The sequence below is a fragment of the Xyrauchen texanus genome, chromosome 28, assembly GCF_025860055.1.
Source record: "Xyrauchen texanus isolate HMW12.3.18 chromosome 28, RBS_HiC_50CHRs, whole genome shotgun sequence".
In the NCBI taxonomy this organism is placed as follows: Eukaryota; Metazoa; Chordata; class Actinopteri; order Cypriniformes; family Catostomidae; genus Xyrauchen; species Xyrauchen texanus.
Genome location: NC_068303.1, coordinates 9,949,561 through 9,969,739, shown reverse-complemented (window position 1 = coordinate 9,969,739; position 20,179 = coordinate 9,949,561). Strand labels below are relative to the sequence as shown.

Sequence of the window (20,179 nt, the reverse complement as noted above, 5' to 3'; positions counted from 1 at the left end):
ACGATATCATACGAATTAGCCAAATTTAGAACAGTCGTACGAATCCCGGCGATTTCGCTGTGAGAGTGTGTTGCGATGTTCATGATGATGCTTTTATATCGCCAGCAAAATAATGGCAAATGTATCGAGAATATTCAATATCTTATTAAAAATATAAATATCGGAAATACACTCAATGTTTATGTGTGTTAAGTCAGTTCGGTGGATATGTTTGTCTAATGGCTCTGTGGTGTGTTCACCCATCTGAATGTTTAAATAACTAAAGGGCTGTGTCATTGTTTTTTTCAGACAGAGATAAGGCCAGAAACTTGTTTTGACGTCACCAAAGTGATTTATGAGAAAATTACTTCCTTTTCCCGAAACGTGATGATGAATTAAATATTTTTGTGACTGTTGTAGAGCGAACGTGAGAGAACATTTCTTAGAAGAAACGACAGCAATCCATTCATAAGATTTTCAAACAATGTTTTGAAAGCTATTAGTATTTTGTGTGAAGTGTGAATCATTTATCAGTATAAGAAATCATAAATGCTAATGTAAGATAGGTAAATGTTTTAAAATCAGTAATTGTGATAAAGCTGCACTACAGTATTTTTTTGTTTATGTTGTGCAGGCTGATATAGTAGTCATCTTAAACTTATACTGTCACCGCCAGGTGCAGCATCATACAAAAGCAAATGTTTTCAATTACAGGTGCTACTTTATAAATGTGCTATTTGTAATTCACTATTAAAATATTTTGTGAGCAAACGTATCCCATAATAGGGGGTTACCAAATTCAAATAAGTAGCATTCAGATGATAATGGGATCTCAGCATGGCAGCCCCCATGAAGCAGCACACTTCTATGGAAAAACTTTTATTAGACAATTGATATGGCTTGATCACATCATATGGTTTCATCTCATGCGAGTAATCATGATTTAAAATATTTCAAAACTATTAATAATTTCCGTAGGAAAAGTTATGAGGAAAAATTACTGAGTGCCTCCTTTTTCATACAATATGCCATAGACAGTTTTGGAAGCAATCAGTAACATGGAGACTTAAAGGTATGAGAGTGATCATTTTATTCAATTATTCAAATGTAGTAAGGAGTAAATATGTTTAAATCATGAATTATGTTGAGGTATGATGCAAATTGTGAAATCACTGCTGGTTAAACAAGTCTCTCCAGACTGAGTAGCTTACATTCAGATTAGTTTGTGTACTTTATTTGCATGCAGAAACACATTTGCATGATGTTAATGGTGTTGTTTGGAAAGATATTTTCGTCTGTTGTTGTTGTTGCAATTATACTGTTAAAATGAGCTCTAGATTGTTATAAACAGATTTGAGATTTTTGTTACTATAACAGGTCAGAATTCAGGTGTATTTTTATTGCTTAATTTAACACATTAATTGTTACTACAATAATATTTATTTTTGAATGGAAACTATTTGCTGCTTCTGAACAAACTGCTTTTGATACTGATACGCATGCAATTTCTTTCAAATTAGCCAGCTTCACAAGAATCAAACTGCTTTTTAAAATGCATTGAAATGCAGCTGAATTCTCAATTACATTTTGAATGCATTTAAGTTCAAAGAAAGAGCACAATATTTTAAACATGAGTTTAACAGTAATGGATGCAACTCTTAAGTTTGCATGCAGCATGGTGAGAGCAGACATTTTTACAATAACTTATTCTAAAGAAGATTAATAGTATTTGATGGCATGCACAAAAGGGTGGAGAACTGCAACCCAACCCAGGCCCGATGGGACCCGAGAAACCAACGGGTTTCGGGCCGGGTTCGGGTCAGTTTTTCAAGTAGGACTTTGGGTCGGTTCGGGTTTGTATGAACGGGCTTAAAATTGTTTCGCTCACTCACAGACACATATGAACGGACGAGTTAGGAGCCGTTCACACCGAACACATCTTTGTGAGCATCTGTTCTGTTTTCCTATAAACACATGCTGGACAAATATCTTTAACATTTGCACTGCGTCTCGCTTTTTCATCAGCATCTCGTGCAGGACCGGCTGATTTTAAACACCATGTCAAGTTAAAAAGATCATTTCAAATGGGCTGCATAGAGGGGACTGTTGCAGTGTTTCATATTATTCCAGTTTGTTCTGCACCAAGTGAAGTTTCAGCAAATAAACAGTAAGTTTTTCAGTAATGCTTTTCCCCCTTCTGCTCTGGTATACTAAGGGCCTGCTGTGCCTTGTTAAAATTGTGTATGTTTACTGTTTCAGTTCTGTCCTATATGCTTACATAAAATACTGCCTATTGCAACAGTACTTGCTAGGAGAACAGATGAGATAGTAAGCGATTTCAGGTTCGGGTCGGGTTCAGGCTTAAAATCTGATGGTATCGTTCGGGCCGGCATAGGGTCAGGCCACACGGGAACAGGTCGGGTTTCATTTTAAGGCACGTGCAGACCTCTACATCAGGGTGAAAATCTAAAGATTTAAAGATGAACGATTTCCCCTCTGATGATAACTCTAACATCATCTCAAAACCACAAAAGTTTCTGAAAGCAATGCACACTGGTAAACACCACACACCTTTGAGTTCAAGTGGATGATTGTTTGCAGCATCAGACTATCAAGTTGTGCTTATTTAGCTGCAGACCAAATACATTTATTCTGTAAACATCACCTCCAACAAATGGTTAGTGAAAGGAGGCACTTAACCTTCAGAACTGTTGACTGTCAACCTAACTAAAAATAAAACGTAACATTTTCTGTTCATTTTATATAAGGCTTTTTGCAATCCTGTTAAAAGTTAGGACATGTCTAAATACAGTCTAAAACCTTGATTTGTAAACACTAAATAAATATCAAAACGAAACAGACAAATGCTATAAAGCTCGAAAATAAAATAAAATTGTTGGTTTGGACCAAGTGTTGGTTTTATTTATAAAAAAACAAAATTTAAAAAAAATTATCAAATGAACTCTAACAGAGTTAAATAGTTGAGTAATTAAAACATAATATGAATTAATTAAGTTAATAAAAAATAGTTCTTACTACAATAAACTATCAATTTATATCATCAATTATCATAAGTCAAAGTTATGACATTGTTGTTTGGTTTTATCTGCTGGATACAGTAAAATAATTTTCACAATATAAACACAGAATTTGTGACTCTAATGCTTAAAAAAAAAAGCCATGAGACACAAAAGTGTACTATATTCATATACACTCACTGCGCACTTTATTATGAACACCTGAACACCTACTTCTTCATGCGCCAATCGTGTGGCAGCAGTGCATAAAATAATTCAGATATGGGTCAGAAGATTGTTTTTGTTCATATCAACCATCAGAATAGGGATTTTTTTTGGATTGTTGGTGCCATAGAGGCTGGTTTGAGTATTCCTGTAACTGTTTCTCCTGGGATTTTCACATACAACAGTCTCTATAGTTTATTCAGAATGGTGCCAAAAACAAAAAACATCCAGTGAGCGGCAGTTCTGTCGACAGAAATGCCTTGTTGATGAGAGAGGTCAACGGAGAATGGCCAGACTTGTTCGGGCTGACAAAAAGGCTAAGGTAGCTCCGATAACAACTCTGTACAATTTAAGTAGGCTAAGCAGAATAGCATCTCAGAATGTACAACACGTTGAACCTTGAGGCAGATGGGCTACAACAGCAGAAGACCATGTCGGGCATGTTATCAGGACCATAGTGTTCCTAATAAAGTGCTTAGTGAGTCAAAATTGCCCACAACAAATCCCCCTCACCTTCACAAAAATGAGACTGGATCATTAGCAAAAATCAGTTTTGAGAATCATTCAGCGAATCCAATACGTAAGACGTAAGAGCTCAGCTGTCTTGCCTTTGAGTGGCCTTCCCTTGTGGAATACCAGAAAAATAAAATGTCCCAGAGAGGACATTAGCGCAACTGCAGTTTACTCATTTAGTCTCGTCCCCCTCCCTCTCTCAAACTCCCTATCCTCTTCACTATTGTATAAAACTGCTATCAATAGCTCAAGGTTTTGTTAATTTGAGAAACGGAAGAGGCAGCAGTGTATCGCGAGGGGTGCACTCCGTGGCGCTGGGTCGTGGCATTGTTCTGATAAGGGCAGGGAGAGCTATATCAAGCTGGAGGAAAGGGATGCCGCTCTATACAGTGTCTATTTGACCTCACGGGTGTTGTTAAAGTTTCCACTGAGCACTGAGGGAGGAAGTGGCTTTTAACCCCTCAAGAGGAACCTCTCAGCGAGACAAGAAAATACTCAGAGGGCTACGAGACAGTATTTTCCACATCTGCAACCACACTCAGTGACATGGCCAAAGACTGGGTGTTGTTTTGTAAATGGCAAGACGGTCGTCATTAGGGCCTCAAGAGTCTTTATGCGGCTGAGGTCAATGTTGCCAGCCTAAACACAAGCTTTCACAGGCTGACAGTGTTTTCAATGTTGAAAGACAGAGCAAAAATAAGGCAAATTAACTTTGTAAAAAAACATATGTCTTTCATTTGATTAGGCAATTGAACAACTTATGTTCATCATATGTTTAATATCTGATACAATGATATTGCATTAATGTAATAAGCCACGAAAGGCAGAGTACATTGTGCCAACGAACACCCCTTACCTGGGCTATCACAATTATGAAATTTGGCTGACAATTATTTGTCAAACAAATTATTGTGATTATGATGATTAATTGTCTCATTTAGGGCTTTCATGATTAATTGTCATATAAATTGTCCTATTTCATACAGGTGCATGCATGCTTCACACCTGAAGAACAAATGTTTACATATTTAACTTGTAATATACTGTATAAATCAAATGATAAAAAAGGGATATATAATTTGCTTGAATGACATGAAAAACAATGTTACAAATATCAATATATTTCTAAATAATTTTATATGTTTGCACTGTTTTTTTTTTGTTGTTTTTTTTGGAACTACTACATTTTTTTTTTTTACATTTATTATACATAATAATGATAATAAAAAATATTTTTATTCTTTTTTTTAATTTCTTTTTTATATTATATAATATAATTTTGTATTATATTAAACAATAGTAAAATATTTGTGTCCTAATTTCTTCACTTTCACACATTTTAATGCTCTTTGAGACTTTATTAAACCCACGAGACCTTATTTCTCATAAACAAAACCTTTGAAATATTGTCTCATCATTTTATAACTCTACAGAAATAGTGTATGAACCCGCTGACAAGGAACATTTGCCATTACGCAATGGTTAATTTAAAGTGAAACCGGAGTGCTTTGATTTCACTATCAAAGTTTATATTTGTTTGCTTATATTTTCCCAGGAGTTTGGCGGAGCAGCTCAATGACGCTCGGAGTTCAACTGAATTACACATTAACGCAACGTTTATGGCATTTAAATATTTGCTAAAAATGTCCTTATTTGGGCATTAAAATGTGGTCAGAATTTGAAGTGCACAATAATCGCAATTATCTCAAATAACCACTGTTAGGTCAAATAACTGCGATCAGACCATTATTTAATAATCACTAGAGGCCTATTGCTTTATTTACACCAATGTGATAACCCACCTATATTCAATTAACAGTCAATAATTTTTTTTTAAAAGGATAGCTTAAATTCTATCATAATTTGCTTACTATTATGTTCCAAACCCGTATGACTTTATTTTTTCCATGGAACATCCTTTAAAAGGTGATGTTAGGCAGAATGACAGCCTCAGTCACCATTCATTTTCATTGTATGAAAGATGTAAGTGAAAGGCTAACATTCTCCTAAACATCTCCTTTTGCGTTCCACGGAAGATAGAAACTCATACGGGTTCATTATCCTAACTGTAGGCTCTTGATGGTTGCCAAACAATGTAGCAACTTTAACATAGATTGTGCCATTATAGGGGTGTGTATATAGTCATTTTACAACAGCTTTAAACATGGCCCATCTAATCAGAATTTATAGCCAGAACTATCAGTTTTATAGATTGTGCTATTCTTTTTTTATTATTTGAATACTTAAAGCAATATCATAGTGGAAACACTGAGATCTGTATCAAGATACAAACTGTATTGTGAGCTCAGGACGTCGTCTGACATATGAGCTTGAAAGGTGTGTTTGTACATATTGTACATTGATTTCTGAGTGTCAAATGACAGCTAAAGCAAATAGCACTATAACATATGCAAGATATGTGCTGAAGCTTTGTGTTTCCAACAAGAGAAAGGTAAAGTAAGATATTTAAATGAGATCAACATTCATTTATTGAAAATCCTGAGGTACAAGTTTCCATTGACAAGTCAGGTACATGTCTGAATCGTTTAAAATGACACACACACACACACACACACACACACACACACACAAAAGTGGGTAAACCTGGACCCTTAAATACTATAAGTTTAAAGGATAGACAGCTCAGACTGAAGCTCAACACTTATCGGATATTAAGAGAGTAGCATGAATTCTCCTTTGACTGTTAAAAAAATTAAACCGTCACATTCATTAACACTCCTGTCCTTTCAAAGCATGCCATAGCTGTTCCTGCTTGTCCTGAAACCGGTATTTTTCCCATAATGACAGGAGATATCTTTCACAGCAGCGAGACCTCCCATTTAACTGACTTTTTACTGCACCCTATTATACACAAGGGTATAAAACTGCTAAAAGACATTACGCAGAAAGTTCACTCACTCCTTGAGGGATTAACTGATAAAAATACACTTTTTCTTCACATGCCTCCATATTTGAGTTGTGAAAGGGTGAGAAAATGTACTCTGCTTCACATAAGATTCCCCAACTCTGTTGTGGTTTATGTTGTGATAATGACCACGACCACCTGGTTGTACATTATGCAACTTATTAAATGGCTACTTACCAAGTAAATGCATTCATGGTTCAAAAGCACACACATTGAAAATCAGGCTTTCAAACTCTAATTTAAAATTGGAATTAAACACAAAATCTTAAGACCTAAAAAAAGTAAACCAAATATATGTTATCATATACAATCAATCAGAAATATTTAAGACACTGCACTGCACTACTAATTGTCATATAATGGTTGATTTTTCTATTCAACTTTTCACTCAAATTGTTTTGCAGATTAAATATTTATCTTTTATATATCAAAATATATATAAAAAATACAAAAAATAAAATTCAATACTTTTGAACCCCACTGTACACTTATATGGTGTTGCAGGCCATGGCTTACGACTGTGCACCAAAGACACCACTTCAAGGGAGTTGTACAGGGGGTATTAAGAGTAGCTCACAGCTCATTTCCAGGAGTTAACCATTCCAATCTTCACATCTGTTTCTCAGAAAGACAACCACAGCAACATTCCTTATCATAGCCACCTGTTTTAAAAGAATAGTGCACCCAACATTCTGTAAAAAGAAGACGTTTAGCAGAATGTTAACACTGCTGACCCACCTTTCATACAACAAAAGTAATTGATAACCTGGGGCTTTCAAGCTCCAAAAATGACCAAAAGCACAATTAAAATATTCTAAAGGAGTATTTGAAAAATTGCAAATAGTGAAAATAGTATATACAAATTGTATGAGTCATGCAATATACAGTATTCCATGTCTTCTTGAGCCAAATGATAGCTTTTTGTGATGAAAAGACAGAAATGTAACCCCATATTCACTGATAATCTCCGCTGTAGCACTCAAACCTCATTCACTAGCATGTATTTAAATATGGTGTGTCACAACATGTCACACCAGGTTTAAAATCAATGATGCCAAACGTCATTGGTTCTTGTGTGTCTCATAACGATCAAAATTAAATAGGAGTTTTGAAATTGAAATTTACCAAATTTTTATCATACACAGCATCTTACTGCATGGCTTCAGTAGACTTGAAATATAGTGCACAAGTCATATGGACTACTGCTACATTGTTGCTTTTTTGTCATTTTTGGAGCTTCACAGCCTCTGGTCACCATTAAGAGTGAACATCCTACCTAACATCTCCTTTTGTGTTTGATAGAAGAAAAATTGTATGGGTTTGGAACAACATCAGGGTAACTAAATAATGACAGAATTTGTGGTAAGCCATCCCTTTGTGGTAAATTTGGGTAAGCAATCTCTTTAAGAACACCTCATTTAATTATTTTTCTTTTTGGAAAAATATGAGTGGTGGAAGAGCGTAAAGCATGCAAAAAATGAAAAAGAAAATAATATGCTATGCATAATTAGGCACCAACTAAAACAAAACAAAAATCCACATGTACATTTAAGAAACACATATGCCTTTTCCTTCAATGTCAAATATTAACAGCCATTTGTTAATAGTAGGGTGCTTTCCCTATATTCAATGGTTATACGGTGCATACACGTGAAGCCAGCCTGGTCGGCGCAAAAAAAGGGGCCGGTGCACTTCCTGTCTGTTGCATATGAAACGGCTCCCTCCAGCAGCTCGACTGCAGCAAAGAACCCCAGCTGTTTGAACCAGGCATGCCTTGACGTCAGCTAGTCGCTAGGCAACCATCAACCACAGTGTTACATTTTCCATTGCTCGTAGCCTTCATATCCTCTGGTGGATCATGCTACAGCACTTGTATGCTCACAGTTGGGGTGAAAGAAACTCTGAGTGTAAAAGTTAGGCTAAGGACAAATATACAGGGCTTGTTTTGTCACACTCTATCAGATTACTGACCATTTGACTTGAAACAACAGCACAGGATCAGAAGTAGTTTTAAGTATATTTAAACTACCATTACAAACCAGTATGACTTCCTTTCTTCAATGGAACCCACAAGAAAATGTAAGGCAGAATTTCAGTCACCATTCACTTCCATTTTATGGAAAAATTATAAAAACGAAAGTGAATAGAGACTAATATTCTAACATCTTTTCTGTTTCACAAAAGTCTTATAGGTCAGTTATATAGGTTGGAACAACATGAGGGTGAGTAAACGATGTCCGAAATCTAAATTTTTTTGCTCCACAAATCCGAAATCCATTTAATTGGTGTTGGGTGAGAACAGACCAAAATGTCCTTTTTCACTGTACATCTTGTCATTGCAGTCTCTAGGCATGATCATAATTTCAGGCTTGATTACACTTCATAGTGCTTGATGGATGTGCAAAGAGCTAGGTGGCACTATAGGAAGTGTAATCGAGCTTGAAATTGGGATTACCAAGGAGCCTGCTGTCAAGATGTAAAGTGAAAAAGGAATTACATTTTAGTCTGTTCTCGCAAAACCAACTGGACTGCTTTAGAAGACATTGATTAAACCACTGGAGTCGTACGGATTACTTTTATGCTGACTTTATCTTCTTTTTTATACTTTTGGAGTTCTGGCCACCATTCACTTGCATTGTATGGACCTAAAGAGCTGAGATATTATTCTAAAAAAATGTTTTGTTCTGCAGAAGAAAGAAAGTCATATACATCTTGGATGGCAAAAGGGTTAGTAAATGACGAGAGAATTTTCATTTTTGGGTGAACTATCCCTTTAAGGGCTCTCAAATTAGGAATAGTAAATAATTGTAATTATTTCATCCTCTCTATGATTTTGCTTCAAGAACCGAAACATTTCTCAACAATAGAAGCACTCATGACATAAACATGTGCATCAATCACACAAAATCTCTAGAAAGCTATCCGCCCACCTGCTGTAGCCTGAAGCCTTCTGCGATCACAGGCCTAGACATGTTTCATCATACCTTATTCAAATTTTCACATGAACTTAGAAACCATGACCTTTAACATTAGGATTGCATTAGGATTAAAACTACCATTGGCATGCTAGTTAAACTGCCAGTTTCTGCATATATACACACACACACACATATATATATATATATATATATATATATATATATCATCTTCACTATTAATAGAACCCACCACATAAACAACAACAATAAACTGCAACCAAGGGTTAAGTTAAAGTTTGTATATATACATATATAGAGACACAGATTAGTTGGTCGAAAGTTCCTCAGCTGAAATCAGTCTACGCTTACCGAACTTTGAACCACTGCCCCCCAGTGGCAGAAGGCAAAGCTGAAGCTTTGAGCTCCAGTTTCTTGGTAAAATGGCCACAATGTGGCACCAAAAGAGAGTTATAAAGTGAGTTGTTTTTAGTTGTAAATGTTGTAAGTCAACAGTCAACAGGTATGAATATTTTGTTAACTTCAGGACCCCGTAAACCAAACCCCAACCCTAAACCTAACATTCATTGGAGTAAAAATGTAATCTTAGAGGGAAATTGCAACCTCTTCACTTAAGTATCCTGAACGCAAATTGTGTCTGATTTTTGCAATTTATTGCAGATTTGCATTTCAGTAACAGCAGAAAGCTAAGTGCTTTGCCTGTCGCATGTTCGGTTAGGTTACATTTGCTGTTGTGTATGTTAGAGCAAGTTACCACAAGACTCTGCGCAGTGTGCACAGACAAACAAACACATACGCACACACACACACAAACACACAAGAGGGTTCTTCCCTCATCTGATTGACACAGGAAAAGGAGACACCATATCAGGGGGGTTACTGAGTATGCAGAAAAAGAACAACACCTCTGACTTGCGCTGGGCCAGTGTCATCTTGCATATCTCATCTTCATTATTAATAGAACCCACCACATAAACAACAACAATAAACTGCTAACCAAGGGTCAAGTTAAAGTTTGTAATTGCTGTGCAACTTCAAATGTAATTGCATAAATAATGATTCTTTTAAAACAGCTTTCATGAACTAAACCCAAACTAAGTCCAGGTACATTCCCCATAAAGAACATTATTAGAGAGAGCGTAAATGTAAGCGCATCCCAGTTTTCATACATTTAACCTGGTTGAAATAATGTTAAAAAAATAATAATAATTAAAAAATAATAATCTTTGGAACCTCAACTGTGGTATAGTTTCACTTTCTGTGCTATTGGAGATTCAAAACATGTATGAGTATGCAGTTGGTAAAGTGAAATGTGCAACAGCTAGTCAAAGGAACCGTGCTTGAGGGATCCCCCTCAGCTGCTGTGCTCTGCAGAGCTCATGGGACGTAATAAGCATACTAAACCACAACACACTGCCATTAGTGCTTTAAAGGCAAGCCCATTGAACATTTGTCTGGGTAACTTGTTTGACCAAAAGCGCTGATAACAAGTTTGTGGTTTTTATCACTCTTCAATTTTCCAAAGGCCTAGTGTAACCTAATAGACACATGTGCAAACTGCAAATGTTTATAGAGTAAAATGAACACAGATATGTTTCATGATCATTTCACCCCAGAATGTGATACTGTGAAAGGAGAGAGGTCAAACAGAACCATGAAATGTGAGATTAACATGTATTGGAGAAAGAAATTGGGCAGATTAAAGGGATGTTTCATCCAAAAATGTTAATTCTGTCATCCTTTACTCAACCTTTTGTTGTTTTTTTAGCCTTTTTATACATTTATTTATTCTGTAGAATGCAAAAGGAAACTTTTAGCCTTAGTGCTTTGTGTTCCATGGAAGACAGATACTCATACGAGTTTGGAACAACATGACGGTGAGTGAATTTTGACATAATTAAAAAATTGGTTGAACTATCCCTTTAAAAGGTTTGCAATTCTTGTTTTAAAACCCTTTCAAAAATGTCCTTATGATAAACTTGTGAATCCCTTTGAGTCTGATATTAACATAATGGTGAATACTTCACAGAATACTTCAGCAGTCTAAAAAAACACAGTATGAGCGAAAGGGCTTTCCTGCCTGCAAGGCAAACTAAAAGTGTCATGAAACCACAAAACACATTTTATGAGGTTTTTTACATACATGTACAGGTTGCACATCATTGACAACAATTATACTTACACTTATTGCATTTAATGTAATGTTTACATTTTGTTAATGCGTATTTATTTGTTATTCTTTTTTTAAGCCATTTCATTCTTCCAGTTTAAAAAAGAAACTTCATAAAATATGAGGTAAATGCATGAACTCTGGGTTGTGGTTGGTAATAAAGTACACTTATGAGTAATGAGAAGAGGCACTTTCATTCAATCATTGCACTGCCTCATGCATGAGCTCGCATTACAGTGGAGAATTAAAAATCATAAGTGGATGTTACAGCAGTTCCTGGCCCAGATATGAGAGCTGACTTTTACACAGAACACGTAGTGAGATAAGAACCACTCGGAAGAATGAACCGCAGTCAATAACTGGACTGCAGCAAGCATGTTTGTTGGCAGAAGTTCTGCAACTCACGCTCCAAACATAAAGCAGCTTAAATGAGGCACATATTCCATCACATCTTCTCTGTACGTCTTATTATGGAAAGAATAACACGATGACAGTGATGTGCACAGACCTTAGCAGTGACGGGCGGAAGGATAAAAAAGGGCACTGATGTTTTTATTTTATTTTTTAATGAGTAGTAATTATAAATACTTATTTATTTGCTTTTTGAGTATTTAACCATTTTCTTGTGTGTGTGTGTATTATATATATATATATATATATATATATATATATATATATATATATATATATATATATATATATATATATATATATATATACTGTACATATTTTTACAATTTTCCCTTTATCACAAATAATAATCTATTCAGTTATATTTCTCACAAAAAGCACCATGGTAATACACTTGTTTATTTATTTATAACTTATTTTCAGATATGGTCTGTGATAACCCAATGTTTTTGATATTGTTATGGTAAAACCATGGTATTTTTTAAAGTACATTGGAGTACCATGACAGGATAATGAAATATGAACATGATTAATCATTCAGTACCATGGCATTACCCTGGTAACATAGTGCACGGTGCGAAAGCGCTGTGAGAAAATGAATCTTTTCTCAGAGGGCCCTTCCACAAGACTGTTAGCGAAGGGTACATCCATACAGTAATGCCAAGTTTCCTACAGAGGACCTACTTCAAGGGCTCTGCAGTTCAGAGTGAATATAGGGCATAGGGAGGATCTCTTGCAATTGGAATCTGCCCCTGATCACGTGCTCTTAAAGTCACCTCCGCTTAATTTTGTTTAATACACCCATGAGTTTACAAAGAAAATCTCATAATAACCCATTATTACTGTTATTGTGAGATTATGATGATATTTTAATTTGGTTTTATTTTCATTTAATTATTACAATTTCTCCCCTTTTTCTGGAAAACCAAAAGGGCACCTTTAGATTTGTGAACGAAAGGGACAGGGGCTTGCACCCCTGCTGCCCCCGTTCTGTGCACATGCATGACGGCTTGTTTAAAAATAGAAGACAAAGATGAAAATGTCAACACTCTTTTTTGTTTTCATTACATCCTGCGAACTTACAAGGATTTAGGCCTACAGGGTTTACCGGCACTCCGTCGTCAAGACAACAAAGTTGAAATACTGGATAACTTTACACAGAAAAGAATAGTAAGTGATTTTATCACACTATAGAGTCATGTTAACACGTATTATGTTTGAGTATTGAGCCTGTATTTTTTAAACAGTGTGTAGTAAATTGTTTGTGTATTGAATGGGATGAGTTAAAATTATTTGTATATACAATACAGTTGAACTTGTATTAAACCTGAAACATTCCTTGCATCATAGAATAAATATCTATGAATTTAAATTAGGTCTCTAAGCAGTCCTGGTTTTGGTGGCAATTCCTGCTTTCACTTCATTCTCAAAAGTTTGAACAAAATATCAGAATCTTTGATTTGCAAATTGTTCTATCATCTTCACTCTTCTCACATTCATACTTTTGTCCCATGATTGCTATTTAGCAAAATGCCCTAAAACTCTTTTGTTTCCGCTCACATTTTGATGTTCAGCCATCGCTATCATGATTAACCACGTTTACATGCACTTAAGAAAGCAGGTTATTCCAGGGTTTTTGCAGAAAGCAGTGTTCTGAAATGTCATATAAATGAGAATGCAGATTTCCTTACACCGTCTAAAGGATTAAGTAAAAAACTAAAAAAATGTTTTACTCTTTGAACCTTGAGGGAGCATAGAATACACATTATACAAAGACTAGATTAGCTTTTCCCTGCATCCCAAACATATAAGTTGCTCATAGTATGTCTACCCTCCAAAGTCAATGCTGTTTTACTCTAATGGCACATGTCCGAGAACAACAAAGATTTAATTTCAGTACTTCAAGGCTATCAAGTAATCTTGCAATTGTGGTCACTTTAAATAGTTAAACAATATTTTATGAGTGGTAACCCTCATAAAAGTCAGATGGTACAATAGGATGTTTGCTCTTTTCCACTGTGTATTTACAAGAAATAAATGTTACATAAAGGGGCATGTGGCATAAAGCATGAGTGGCAAGCAGAGTCGCATTATTCTACAACTTATAGTGTGAGTCTAAAAGACTGTTTGACAACTATGTCTAAACAATGAAGTCCTCTGTGACAGCAACATTAGCATGCTAGACGCAGGTTCTCACGATGCGGCTGCAAACAAGGCATGCCTAAATTGGTGAGCCCACACATTCTCACCAAGGCAAGCATGTCGCAAATACAAGAGTAACCCCCTTGAAAATGCATAACACATGTCATTTCCACAGGAGATGATTGTGTAAGTTAGAACTAATTAGCTTTTCTATGGGTAATGCTTAATGCAGCTGATTTCTGAGTCTCCACGTTTCATTTACTTAAAAGGACGGTTCACCAAAAAATTAGAATTCTGTAATTTACTCACCCTAATTCCAAACCTGTAGGACTTTCGTTCCTCTGTGGAACACAAAATGAGATGTTAGGCAAAATGTTAGCTTCAGTCACCATTCACTGTCACTGCATCCTTTTTCCAAACAATGAAAGTGAATGGTCACTAAGTAAAGAGTGAATAAAAGTGAATGGAGGCTAAAAATCTGCCTAACATCTCCTTTTATGTTCAACAGACGAAGAAAAGTAAAATGGGTTTGGAACAACATGAGGGTGTTAAGAATGATGACAGAATATTAATTTTCAGATGAATTAACCCTTTAAAAGTGAAGTGTGTAGTTTTTTCATGTTCAAACATTTTAAGTAAGCCTTGTAGGTAGATTTCTCCAGAAAGTATAAACTCTTTGGCACTATCAAAACTTTGCTTTTGGCTTGTTTGAGCAGCCCAACATAGCAATGTTGGCTCAAATAATGGCAGGAGTTTCTGTTTGTCCAACAAATGGAAGATGACTGAGTGTTCTGAAACCTGTTTGAAAACAGTCATTATTTTTTCATTTCCAATTGGTGGCACAGACATTAAACACTTCACATTTAAATAATGGATGCTTACTTCCAAAAAATAATTCACATCCATTTATTCTTTTTCTCCATGAATGATTTATTGACAAATCACTGAAAATATTGGAAGACAGGGCCCATAGAGAATATGATCTAGAACAGCTAACCTTCTAATGCGTTGTTTGTTTCCTGCTCTTTTGTCCTTTACTTAAAGGGCGGCCAACTAAAGTTAGAGAAAAAAGTCCATCTAGTCTGACAGCAGTACACAGAAGTACCTTTGTATGTGAGAATGTCAACAGTTACTCAGGAAGAATACAGACGAGCTCTGCACAGGAGAGCGAAAAGACAGATGCACTGAAGGAAGTCTAGAATACACAACATTAATACTGGGACTGACCAGTACACATATAGGCTATCACTTTAAGGTGAAATCTGCACCCATATGGTAATTCTGCCAAGGATAGAAATTGTAGATTTAGAACAGCAAGTTTGATTGAGATCAATGATCAACGAAACTGGAAACTCACCAAATTGGCCCCAAATTGGAAACTCACCAAACCACCATCTCCCACATACAAAATAAAATCAAAGAGCAAATCACAAGTGGACTCACCGCTTTCTGTTGAGTTTGCAAGAAGGCTGGGGACCGTTCTGGGTCACTGGAGATATCGTCCTCTGATTCCTCCCAAGAGGAGGAGAATCCCGTAGAGGAGGCGGATGAGGAGGAGAGCTTCCTTAAAGCTCTTGAAGGTTGAGGGCTAATCTCTGGCTCCTTACCCTCCCCACCCACCTCCATGCCGTGGTCCGTAATAATAACAGCGGGAATGGCGGCCACCTCTAGGTTGCCCCAGTCAACCAGTCGCTGTGTTGCTGTTGGATCAGCTCTGTCGTTTGTCGAACATTTCTCGGTCCAAGATGCAGAGCTCTTGTTGGCAGTTGAGTTGCAACTAACCTCTCGAGAACTCCTGGAGTGATTGTCTGTAGGGCTGCATGATGTGCTCTTATGTGGGCTGCCCTCTTCCATATTTGGGTCAGCCCCGTTCTTCTCATCACAGCTAACCTGCAGCACCTCCTTCGGTACAGAAAAGCACTTTCCATTTTGCAGTTCTTTCGGGATACCCATTGAGTGATCCATATTCTGCGTAGCTAGGGGTGTTTCTTCTGGGTTCAAACAGAGTTTGGCTGGGACAGGTCTCCTGGAAATCCGTGGACTTCGCTGATTCTCTGTGCTGTGCACTTGGGCCGATATGCGAGCCTCAAAGAGGTCCACCTTCTTGTTCACCTCCACATTCTGCAGTTCCTTGTGTCGCTCCAGTTTCTGAGCAGCACGTCGCTCTTCGCTCTCCTGGTCTTCTTCCAGGCCGGACCCACTCAGCCTGCGCACACGACTACCCACATTCACACCCAGCAGTTCTGGCGGCCGGCATGGGGAATGTGCCCTGGGGCTGCTGGGACTGGTAACTGACGGGAAGACAAAGGATTTTCTTGGAGACCCAGGGCTAAGGCTGCCTGGGTTAAATGAAGAATGACCAGGTACTGGAAGCACAGGCCTTCCTGTCCGAGGGCTGCCCTTATTGGTCAGGTTGTTGGGGTTCATCATTATCAGGCTGTTCAGAGCATAAGCTGCCATAGTGGCAGGCTGTCTCTGTCCGTATTTGCTCCCATTTAGGTCTATTCATCCATAGTCCATTGCCCACTAGAGCCAACCATCATTACGAAGGACTGAAGGAAACCTGGCACGCACTGTAAAATAAAATCCCAGACTCCGTTCCTCATTCACATATTATATCCACCACTGGTTCTTCCTTAGCAGAGTTGCTAAAAAGAAGCACAATATAGTGAGATGTTTTCAATTTCATACAAATGCATCAGTAAATCAAGGTTTATAGGTGAAAGTATTTTTATCAAAATAATGGCAAAAGAAATATCTTCTCTTTTAAATTCTGTAGGATTATTCAAAAAGATGACATCATCAATAAGAGGACTATAATATTAATAAAATACTTAATACTAGAACTAAGATGAAACGTGTCATGTTAAAGTTTTTTGTTGAGCACAAAAGATTGTCTTAATTGTGTTGCTACTAAGATGTTTCCAATAGCCTCTTTAGTGACATATTGGCATATCTTTTTTTTCCACATTTTGCTTGTCCTTCCATCGTGTTAGCCTATTAGCTTCCTCGTTTACATAGTTATCTGAATAATCTTTATTACATCAGACTTCTTACTCAAGTCAGGGCAGTCTACACACTATGAACACACAGTTACACACAGTTTTAAGAGTGCCAGACAAAATATGTCCTTCAATTTGCATAAATATACACAGACTTGATCAAATACTGGAAACACAGGTTACTCAGATGCTGTCAACTTAACATTTTATGCCTTTGCCTGAGAGAGAAAGAGCAAATGACTGAGGGTGTAATACAATAAGGCTTTGTGGAAAAATATCATTCCACATACCATAACTCTTATATCACATACAATTTGTCTTGCCAGTTTGTAATTTAAAACATTTTCGTCCTCAAAAACCAAAAAACTTTTACCCTTTTCTTTTTACATTGCTAACAGAAATGGCTGGGAAGACTCAACCCTGCTGATCTTGAAAAAAAAAAAAAAGGAATCCATTAGCTGCTTCCATTTATAGCCAAAGTCTCCACGTCGGAGAATTTTTGTTTAAATGGCACATATAAATTTGATTAACTTTGAAAGGCTGAAGCAAATAATTTCATAATGAACCATAACAATTTCCAGTAAGTTGTCCCAAGTAGGACTAATTACTTTTGCAGTTGAGACAAATTATTTGAACAAGGAAAAGACAAAACTCATCACATAAACTGTTTAGTTGTATTCAATTACAAATATATAGTGTTCTGAGATGCTCACCTTCTTGTGTCAGCAATCAAATGTAAGTTAAAATATTCAAGATAAACATCACATGCTTTGACTAAGAAGTCAGGTGGAACGGGTTGATTGTGCCCTGGGTTCAAGGCTGGAATGCACCTCCTCTCTCTTAACCCAGCCACCACCCTTTTAAGTGATTTTTTTCACGGTCCATTATTGCCCTTGAAGCCTGACAGTTCAAATGCATCTTGAGGCATCCTACGTCACGGGTGAAACATTTACTGCACCACCAGGACAATTATGGGTACAACACTCAGAGAAAGTGAGTCTAAAAGTTGTTCATCACAATGGATCATGACTCAACGGAGGACCAGTATGATCTAATATGAACTAAATATGATTTCACGAAAATGAAAATGACCCTCAGGAGACTTAGAAGCATGTCAATAAAAGCTTTTTATTGAACTGCCCACTCTCTGGTATTCAAAGAATTTGAATGAGTTGGAAAGCACGTGGTGACTCTCTTGTGAACTCAGTAGAAGCAACTGGTTCATTCTTTTTCCAGTTCTATTCCAGCATGATCACTTACAGACAAATGTATGAACATGAAGTATATGAATTATAAGAACATAAGGGAATAAGTAAGGTCTTTCTGGCATAATAATGAACATGAAACACCCAAGACTTCATCACCATTGAAGTTGCAGATGTGCAACATGTTCATATAGCTTCTGTACATTCAGTAGGACTTTAAGGTTCTATTTGTTAATATTAGCAACTGCATAAAATTGAATGAACAAACAATGGACAATATTTATAAAGCATTTATTAATATTGGTTCATGTTCATTTATGAACACACAACACTTAATTGTTAGTTCATAATGCATTAACTAAAGTTAACATGTACTAACACATTTTTTTATTAAGAGTTGCACATGTTGAAATGAACCAGGATTGTGCTGTGAAGCTCTGTGAAAGTATTGTTCATTGTTAGCTCATATTAACTAATGTAGTCATCTGATGTTACCGAATACGACCTTATTCTTAAGTGTTAACAATTTACTTCATACTAGACAATATGGTTTATACTATAGTTTCCAAAACAGTGTGCGAAAATTGTCGTTAACAGCAAAACCGTCTCAATATCCCTTTGATAATGAAATATACAGAACATATATTATAAGTTTATTACAATAACAAAAAGTAACAGATTTCTGCGACTCTGTGTACTTCAATAAGTCAGATAGACATATTAAGGCTGACTGACTGACTGGCTGGCTTGGTAACATTGTTTAGGGTCCCCTCCCTTACCTACATCTGTCTGAAAAGTTAACTTAACCAGCATGTCACACCAACGTCGGATACCTCACCTCGCGTTGATTGTGATAACCCTCCTTGTTGCAGACGCTGTTGTTGTTTAAACTGTCGTTCAAACGCTTGTCTGTCCTATTCACGAACAATAACTTCAGGTTCTCTTCCGAAGCGCTTCATTCTAAGAGTTCTTTTTGGCGATTCAAATCAATGTTTTGCTTCGTTACTATGTATTGCGCGGCGCTACAGTCACTCGGGGCAGTTCAATACTTGGCGTCAGAGTCATATGTTTGTTTAATGTACAAAACGCAGGAAGGAAGTTAAATGACAGTGAGGCTGAACTGAACGAGACAGGCAGAGCCTCCCTGCGCTGTTTCACACTTTGAGCACAAGGGGAAGAACAAGGCTGGATATTCAAGACTTTCAGCTGGAGGACTAGAGCTCTATTTGATTTATAGCTTTATTTATTTATATGCTGTGTGGAGTTGAGTTGACTGAAGGGAGCAAATTGACGTTTGTTTGTTTGTTGGTTTTTGTTTATATGTGATTAACAAATATGAACACTGCCAGTCAAAAGTTTGGAAACACTTGATTACATGTGTATTGTTTACATTATAATTTTATTTTAAAAAAACGTTGACTCTAAAGGATTGCCCTTAAAGGGATAATTCACCCAAAAATTATCTAATTTACTCCCCCTCATGCCATCCCAGATGTGTATGACTTTCTTTCTTCTTCTGAACAAGAACGAAGCTTTTTAGAAGAATATCTCAGCTCTGTAGGTCCACATAATGCAAGTGAATAGTGGCCAGAACTTTGAAGGTGCAAAAAGTATATAGAGGCAGGCAGGCAGCATTAAAGTAATCCATTTGTA

The 20,179-nt window shown here is 36.7% G+C and overlaps 1 protein-coding gene across 2 annotated transcripts in view; it reads right to left on the bottom strand.

The window, feature by feature from the left end:
- The window catches only part of itpkb (inositol-trisphosphate 3-kinase B), a 45,190-nt gene extending 25,470 nt beyond the window's left edge, over positions 1-19,720 (bottom strand). The window contains exons 1-2 of one of the 2 annotated variants that reach the window (XM_052096399.1): positions 19,365-19,720; positions 15,763-16,967 (exon numbers count right to left, since the gene is read on the bottom strand). In XM_052096399.1, coding sequence (XP_051952359.1) covers positions 15,763-16,779 — 1,017 coding nt within the window. In that variant the 5' untranslated portion in view covers positions 16,780-16,967; positions 19,365-19,720. Of the gene's footprint in view, positions 1-15,762; positions 16,968-18,034; positions 18,180-19,364 lie in introns of those variants that run through there. The other variant, XM_052096400.1, reaches the window with a different exon arrangement.
- Positions 19,721-20,179: the final 459 nt, after the last annotated feature.